This window comes from Eulemur rufifrons, chromosome 7, assembly GCF_041146395.1.
Source record: "Eulemur rufifrons isolate Redbay chromosome 7, OSU_ERuf_1, whole genome shotgun sequence".
Lineage (NCBI taxonomy): Eukaryota > Metazoa > Chordata > Mammalia > Primates > Lemuridae > Eulemur > Eulemur rufifrons.
The window spans coordinates 27,579,749-27,589,088 of record NC_090989.1 but is presented as its reverse complement, the minus strand read 5'-3'; the positions used below and the strand labels follow the sequence as shown (position 1 = coordinate 27,589,088).

General features: G+C 36.1%; 1 protein-coding gene across 1 annotated transcript in view; it reads right to left on the bottom strand.

Annotated features, from left to right (window-relative positions):
- Positions 1-2,629: 2,629 nt before the first annotated feature.
- The window catches only part of NRIP1 (nuclear receptor interacting protein 1), an 89,840-nt gene continuing 83,129 nt past the window's right edge, over positions 2,630-9,340 (bottom strand). Inside the window, exon 4 of the mRNA XM_069472447.1 lies at positions 2,630-6,849. Within this exon, the coding sequence (XP_069328548.1) occupies positions 3,028-6,498 (3,471 nt within the window). The 5' untranslated portion in view covers positions 6,499-6,849 and the 3' untranslated portion in view covers positions 2,630-3,027. The remainder of the gene's footprint in view (positions 6,850-9,340) is intronic.

The window sequence follows — 9,340 nt, the reverse complement described above, 5'->3', positions numbered from 1 at the left end:
CCAGAAATGGAAAACTGTCATGTTGGGATGAACATCTGATCTGATTTGTTAAGACATTTTGCCAAATGCACAGATGCACAGGGTCCCCCATGCACTTTTCATGCAGCAAGTAATCACAACTTAAATAAAAGGTTATTCTATACATTTGTCCAGACTTGCAACTGTATACATACATGCACAATTTTTAAACCTGTCTGATTATATTTACACTTATACATGGAATATACAGGAACCAAAGAGATTAAAAGGCTTTTCTGTTGCATTAGAACAATACAAAATATGTATTTTTCATTAAGGAAATCACTATTTACATCACCTTTAAAAACTGATTTTAACATCTTCATGTAACAAGTCAATATATATATATACATTTTATATATATATATAAAATATATTCTCTCACCAGTTTACTCTTCTGTAAGATGCAGCAGAGAATAAACAGGTAACGAATGCTACCTTACTGATGCCAATGAGAGCTGCAGTACCCTTTCACAAATGATTTTATTAGGAAGAAATTGTCTAGATATCTAAAATAGTCCTTGAAAACGTGTATATGTGCATCCTTGTATCTACATATGCATAAACAAAGTGAATTTGTGGATGTATGCCCTTTCTCACTGTTATTCTTTAAAATCACCCTAAACTCAAATTGGGGGCATTCTCTAGTAAATCAGAACCACATTGTTTGTGGTCACATTTATTTAAGTATTACATATTCTCATTTCCTTAACGGTTAACAACAAAAACAACCAACCAAAAAACAAACAAAAAAAAATAGTAATGCTGGCCCATGATGTTCTTTTCCCTGACCTAAACTTCACTCCCTTGTAAAAAGTCCATTTCCTCCTAACCAATGGAGAATACTCACACTTTTTTCCAACATACCTCTAAGGCTCCCGACCTTTCACAATGACCGAGAAAAATGACTTAAAAGCTTTACTTATATAGTGTTGACAATAAGATTGTCACATTATGGACATGGAGTAGAACATATTCACTGGCCAGTGGAATTTCATATCTGAATAAGCATATGCCTTCACCTCTCCATGATATAGCACAATATTCACTCCTATTATTGTATAATATCTCCAGTAATTATTTACAAATCATTTTGAGAAAAAAAACCATTTAGGGTTTTAGATATTAGGAAATAACGCCCACTTTTAATATAAAAATCTTAGAAACAACTTCAAGTTGAATAACTTTAAATGAATTTCCTAATTAATAGTGATAATATAATAATTTTTGATAGGTCCGTTACTAACCTGGTTCACAATTAAAAACAAAAATATAATCTGGTGAATGAATTGTGGCTTGTAAAAACTGAACTTAAAAGCAGACTTGTTTCAAGATCAAAACCCCATGTGGCTCAAGAATATATGAAGTTCTTCTAAGACAGTATCAATGTTTACTTTTAATCACTAGTTTAAAACAATATATCCGATGAAGTGATTGTGTATAATTCTGTCATGTATATTTGCCCTCTGTACTTTTCTGTTTAGTCAGTCCAAGTTCAGTGCCTTTCTTGGGTTTGAACTGTTTTTATCTTTGTCAACATTGTTCTTAGGACAATGATTTTAATAGAAGTTAAGGATGTATTCAGGAGAAGTTTCCAAACCATCCTGGAGTCACCTGAGTTTGGTAAGTGGCCCTGTTATTCCATCCCTAAGGCTAATTAAGTAGATGTTACTCATTAGAACACAGAAATTATCACAGATTTTCCTGAGATGTTGAGCCAGTTAAGAAAGTTGTCCCCTCCACCCAATTTTTTTTGTCATAAAAAGTATTCTGAACCCGATTTTCAAAGACATAACGGTAATAATATGAACTACAATATTGCAAATTTTGAGTAGAGTGTGACTTTACTGGGGAAAATATAGGCATCAGATAGTTTTTTTTACAGTCCCATGTTCTGGAAAAGTCATAAGCAATGGTTCTCAAACTTCAGTGTGCAGAAGAAACACCTAGAGAGCATGTTAGGATGCAGATGGAAGATTCCCAGGTTCACTTAGCAGAGATTCTTGTTCTGTAGATCTGAGATGCCTGTGAATCTGCATTTTAAAACAAATGCTCCAGATGATTCTAATGCAAGTGGCCTGAGTCCAGCTTTAAGGAATCCTGGTCGTGACTCGCAGCTACCAGAGGAATGGTGAGAATTACTTTTACAAGAGGTGGTGAAAACTGTCCAAAGAAAAGCCATTTTGTTTCTGTTGTTAAAAACAATTTCTTAAGTATTCAACTATTCAGGAAACCACCTGAAGATAAATATTAACTTTCCTAATTCTGTAAAAGGAGGAGTATTAATTTAATAAAGTAGTTAAAATACAAAAATGGAAATCTGCCTTTTTTTTTTTTAAGGATCTATCAAACTTCCCTCAATTGTAATCAATTTTTATTAAGTAGTACAAGGTTTAAAGAAATATATATTGAAAAGGACTGGGTGGGGCAGACACATTGGGAACCATAAAACCCCTTCCAAGAGTTAAAAATAATTATGTTTTTTAGCAAAAGTGAAAAATGTAAGCATATATTTTTCTAATTTATTTTTAAATTGGATGAGATGTAAATCAGCACTAGGGTTTTTTATTCAATAATTATCCCTTAAAGAGTTATTTAACAGTTTGGATTTTAAAAAATGGTATGTAGGCTGACTTCTGAAAAGCAAAATAAAGTATCCCAATAAAGGCAGCAAAATGCATTAATCCACATAGATGGAGTTTTACATTTTAATTTATGCCTATTATTTACGATTATAAAAGAATTTCATTCATAGGCTACTCACAGTTGTTATCTGATGCATACAGAAGTGTTAAACAACCAATTGCTAGTTCAGTAGTTTCCTCATGACATCTAATGTTAAGCAAAAATCAGTATGCATATTTAAACATCACCAGTAACCAATACTTTTCAAAATGAAAAAAGTTTCAATTATACCATGCTTTTCTCAAATCATGCTCTTATTTATACAGATCTCAAGTTCATACTAATTAGTTTTAAAAAGATCCAAAGCTGGATGGCAGGTACATTTTATTCTGATTCTTTTTTTATTGTTAGCACGTTTCCCAGAAGTCCATAAACTTCTCCATTTGCGCTGTGTGGGCGAGAAGCATTATTTCCCATATGGCTATTGTAAGGGCTTCTTAAATTAAAGAAAGAAGCTTTAGTTTCTGCAGCAGGAACTAACTCTTCTTTGATCGTAACCTGTGAGACACTTTCGGCAGATGAAGGCTCCCTCCAAATGTCCCTGTCCTGTGTTTCTCGACTGGTAACAGAATTGCCTCCTTTCTGGAGCATATAATACAGTATTGGGTTAGTTTTGGTCAGTCTTGGAGAGTCTTTTTCATACTCATTCTTATCCACATCTGTGATAACCCACTTAATGGGTCCTTTCTCACCGGACACGGAACACCCATTCAAATGCCCGGGTTCTGGTCTAGACCCCGCACAGCCCAAGTGCTCAGGGAAAGGAGGACTTATGGGAGTTTTTAATACTCCTGGGTATGAAAATGTCCTGTTATCCATGACATTGTTGAGCTGAGGGGAACCGTACATCAGTCCATTTAAAGACGAAAAGCTGAATTCAGGTTTGCTATTGGTCACATTATTTTTGTGTCCTTTCTTTTTACTGTCGATGACAGAGTTACTTCTGTGCGGGGACAAATCTCGCACACAATTTTCTGAGAGAAGCAGCTGTTTCAGAACATTGAAGCTTTTGCTCTCTCTGGCCCAACTCCTTTGTTCATTTTCACTGACTGAACCATGACCAGCAGGATATTTAAATTCAAGATCATTCCTGTTAAATTTCAGCTCTTCCTGGTTAAGCAAGGGCCCATACAGTCCTTCTGGAGTACTGGAATTGTTTGCAGCGTCAACAAGGTTATTTTTCATCTTTTTAAATGGATTTTCTAATGGCTCGGTATAAAGCTTCCTTTTCTTAGGGACCATGCAAAGATTCTTCGATTCTAGAAGTGTCAGTTCATTATTTCTGTGACTTCTGTCTGAATCATCAGCCAGGTAACTCTCTTGATTTTGTCTCAGCAATCGACTTAACAGACCATTCTTTGAGAAAGAAAAATCCTGAGGTGAAACAGGCTCCGATTTAAAGTCCTCAGACACTGGTAAGGCAGCTGCGCTTCTCTGCACAGCAGGAGCCATACTTAAGAATGGGGCACTCTTAGCCTCATGGCTCAAGTGCACATTTGTATTATGAAGATGTAAGTCATCGCAAGGCTCAGATTTTATTTTCACCATCAATATTTGTTCACTTAGAGCTCTATCTGTATGTTCCTGAGTACTTTCATCTCTTAAAGGAATTTTCTCTTTCTTTTCACTCTTACCTTTGTTGGGATTTCCCAGGAGCAACTGGAGGACAGTACGTCTTTCAAGGAGATTTTCTATTTCAGAACCAGAAAGTCCTGGTTCAGGACCTGTTGGTTGACTACTGAATGCTTTGTTTTCTTCAACTGCATTTGTTTTATTTGAGAGCAGAGGGCTATTTAATCTATCAATCATACCTACAGATTTATCTGTATTTACACTTAACAGCTGTTTGCTGGGTCTCTGCTCTTCCACGGACATGGAAGACTGCATTCCACATTGCGCTAAATTTTGTAACAGCTTACTGGCACTAAAAGTTGCAGAGTTTTGTGCACCTTCATTTTGGGCTGGCTTCTCTCCTGGCGATTCTTTGCTTTTAGTAAGGTCCATTGAATGGCTAGATGCAGTATTCGTTGGCTTTTCAGCCTGAGTACTGCAGGCATACGGTGGGGAATTCCACTTGATGACCAGAGAGTGCTGAGAGAGATTGATGGGAGACTCTGCTTTGGCTGATGTAAGTAATGGTGGAGTGCTCACTGGAGTAGTCCGATTTGCACTGGGGCTTTCTATTACGGAAGTCCTTGTATAATTTTGTGCATTGAACTTTGTCACATCGCCGTGTACTCCCTGAGGGCTGGCAGTTTTTTCAACATTTCCTTCATTCTTGTGGCCTAGTAGCAATTGAAGAAGTGTTACTTTCTGGTGTGAATTTAGCTTAGAATTCTTTGAGGTATCTTGATCTTCTTTGATATCTACATCTGGGACTTTTGGATCCCAAGTATTTAGCAAGGACTGAGTTAAGTTATCTAGAGAAACAGGTTGGTCAGATTCTGGTTTTTCGATTCGGTGTTTGCAAGACAAGTCTATGGGAACACAGTTGGAATAGGAACTTTCGTCACCACTGCTGTCATCTGTAAAGCTAGGATTGTTATCAGAATATTCATCGACAGTTGTAGGTGTAGTACTGTCCTCAAAAATGCTTCCTCTCACACTATGGCTGTGTCCATTCATTGGCTTAGGTATAGTCTGGCTTTTAAGAAGATGTAAAAGCAAACTATTGTTAGCAGCTTGTTTTATATTGTTTTTTTCCAGTGAGTTCTTATAGCCTGCATTTTTGGGAGAGGAAGGAACAATACCCACTGGGTTTTGAAATGCCGCAGCATTGCTTTTGCTGGCCATTAGTCTGCTTGATGATGTTCTCGCCTGACCGTTAAGATGGCCTGACATTCCTTTTGAGAGCTGGAAACTGCCAACATCCTTCTGGCCATTTTCTTGCAATCTGGCCATAGCAGCAAGTCTTTCACTTGCTGCTTGATTTGCATTTTGTGTTTTTAAAGCATGTTCCCGAGAATACTGCTGCAAATGGGCTTCACTTGAAAGGAGTAATGCTAATTGGCTACAAGCAACACTAGGTTTAGGGGAGGTGGCAGGACTAGCCCTTTTTTCCACCATGCTTGCAACAGCCTGTAATCTTGCAGCACATGACAAGGGTTCACTCATGACTTTTGTTCCACTTTGTCCAACATGGTGAGGTGACTCTACAAACCTATCTCTGATGAGATTTTTAGTTACCTCAGGAAGACTGGTATCAGGCTTTTGATCTTTAGCTTTACTTTTCTTCAACAGAGTTTTTAAGTGACTGGATGCAACACCATAGCACCTTAAATCCTTCTCCACTTTTAAAGAATCATGACTGAGGGCATAGCCTTGTTCCTTGAGGCTCTGCCTAATTTGTTGTGACAGAGCAACAGTCTGCAGCCTAGAGCTGAATGACTGAAGCAAAGAGGCCAGTAATGTGCTATCCTGTTTGCCTTTAGGCACACTGTCAACCATGCCAGCTAGCAAAGCTTCCTTCTTTACGTTTAAATTTACGATAGAATCAGACAGCCTCTTCCGCTTTGCTGCATTCCAGTCCTCAGAAGACTGCAACAGTCTGGCTTTTTTGAGATGCAGCATGCCAGAGCCCTGGTATGTGTGTGTATTGAGAACTGGACCATTACTTTGACAGGTGGGAAAGGCACTGCCAGAAATGTTCTGATCTTCTTCATTATGCCCAGCAGACTTTTTGTCAACGGCAGTGCCTGATCCCCCTGCTGCCTGATGCATTAGTAATCCTTCTAGGTAAGTTAAAACAATAGAATCCTGGTGCACATCAGAGCCAAGCTCTTCTCCATGAGTCATGTTCAATAGAAGTGTTCACAAGGGCTTGGTTTTTATTCACTTTAAAGAATGGTTTTCTGTGAGTGAATGAGGTGTAACTTTAGTGAGTGAGTGTCAGTTTATCACCTTCCATAGCAATCAGATAGAGATGTACTGTTACATTCCAACCAGGATTTCTTCTGGCAATGACAAGATAAAGGCAGGCAAACTCCAATGCTGTCTGACCACAGAGCTGATCAACTTCTAAGCAAGAAGGAGCAGAAGAATCCCTTAAAACACAGGTCTGTAGCAGTAAGCAGCTATAATCCTTAGTGAATATATTGCTTTTCCTTCTTCATCTTTTGTTCTCCATTAAATGCAAATATCAGTGTTCTAAAAAAAAATAAAAAATAAAAACAGTTAAGGAGGTACAGAACTAGGATCATGTTATGATACCTATAAGCAAAAGAACACAGCATTTGTAAGTTTATACATACAATATATACATAAACAATACACGTATATATGCATTGTAGTCACTTTAGTAATTTATTTTATTGCCATTCTTATTCAATTGAAAATATCTACTGGAAATCTCATGTTAATCCATATTAAAATGATCAATCAGAGAAAATACTTAATGTTATATAACTGCCTTCTGAATCCTGCCAAATTTTTGAATTTTCATAAGCACCTTTATGCAAAGTAATATGAATGCCAAGTCTCCTTTATAGCCTTAAAGCTCAATAAGGCAACTAGAATTAGCTTCCTTACATTATTGGGCACTTAGGAAGAAACAAAAGTAGATGTGCAGAAAAGGGAAAAGAAATGCGTATGACAGGACTCATCTGATGAGTCTGATGTGGGGTTGAGACCAACAGAACAGATTCACTTCTGACATCATCCCCCAAACACCAGACACTGCACAAGTAATTTTTAGAAGTTCTGTCTTCAAAAAAGACATGGAAGCACTAACAAATTTAGGATTATTTTGTGGGCCTGTACAAAGCGTGGCAGTCTTAATCATATTCATAAACACTAGAATACAGTCAAAGCTTATCCACCTATAGTTCATAACCATGATTTATTAAAGACAGAGAGTGATTCTTCAGGTGCTCTTTCAGGGGTATCAGAGGTTTAACACAGTTGTTTTAAAATCCTTACTCGTGTGCTCTATGCAGAACTTCTAATGTCAGGTCCATTCCTTACAGATACAGAAGACAGAACATTACTATATACGCGAAGTACAATGAGAAATGTCAAAAGACATGTTAGTCAGAATTTGAAAAATAGTCCACTGATATTTATCTAAGAAGGTACCAAACAATTTTCTATTACCAGTATATATAAAATTGAAGAAGCAAGAATTCATTTCATTTCTGAAAACCTGTTAAAGTTTTTGTCAAAATAGATCTAAAGAAGGGAGCCATTGCACTCTTTGGAAGAGAAGCTGAAATGAATTCCATGATTTGTTTTTCAAGATGCCAAAATGTGTTGTTGAAGTTATTAGACTCCCTCAGTTCTATCAACAACTACCTTGGTCCCCAAGAAACTGAAAAAATTAATTTTAATGTAAAGACTACCTTGTAGCATTTTGGATGAAATGTTTAACTGAAAGTCAAACTTTAGAAAAGAATTATTTGATTGTATCAAATTATTAGATTTGTTGACTAAAAAGATAAAAAATGATAGCCCAAAAACAAGATATAGGAAAGAGGAAGTAACAATTAAAATAAATAAGTTGCAGGTGTATAAGGAGTAGGTTGAAAAGGGACTTCCTTGAGATTCCAAAGCCACCATTTGTAATAAGGCTCTATGATTTGCTATAGTCTATTTTAAGAAACACGAACATTTTAAGAGATTTATGATGATTCTGAAATGAAATGATGATAATTATGGTAGGCCTGATGACTACCACCTAATCCATTCTCCCGTTTTCCCTTACTAACAAAACTTTGATTTGTTTTTCAGGCAGTGGGCAAATAACCCAGCTAAACACACTACTTTTTTCCATGGGATGTATCTTGCAATTGAGGACATGTTGCTTTATTGCAGGCATATTTTTCTTTCTTAGTGGTACAAAAAATAAGGGTGCATTTTACAACTGATGACATCTTAGAGTTGAGGAAACAGTTTTATAATTCTACTAAAAACTGTTATATACAATTAATTCTCAACTAATTAAGGCATTTAACAACCACTTAATGGGGTATGCAAATCCATTATATTTCTCTCCATATCAGTCCCAATCTTTTGGTTCCTGAGTGGAGTAAAAATCAGTCAACAATCACATCAGCCATTTCAGATTTGATTTGTAGGTAGCCTTAAAAAGTACTTCATTGAGCAGAAGAATGAAATAAGGTTACCAGAGCATCTTTGGGTTCACATTATTCACGCTATTTCTATTTCACATTTTACTATGCATAATATAAATTGCAAAGTATTATTCATTGCTTTAAAAAGACTGACTTTATACATTTCTGAATTTTCAAAGATCTGGAAGTTTATTTAAAAAAGAATTGCCATAGATTCTCTGCAAAAGGGGCTCCAAAACTTCATTTTACCATTTATTCACCTATCTAACATTTACTTCTTATTTTAACCGACAAACTAGATGACAGAGACTAAGACAATCATTTCTTAAATAAGAAAATATACTCAATTTTTAACTTAACTTTAAAAACACAAAATGACATATACAAATAATTTCATTAAGCTTCTTGTGTCTGAGGCCTGCGCTAATTAAAATTATTATACTGCAACATACTCACTATAACTGAATCTTATCATAAATTAAGTTATTGAATGACCAAACTGCTAGTAGAAAGTATTTTGATATTCAAACACACATCTCTCTCCCTCCCTCTGAAAATATGGATAGATA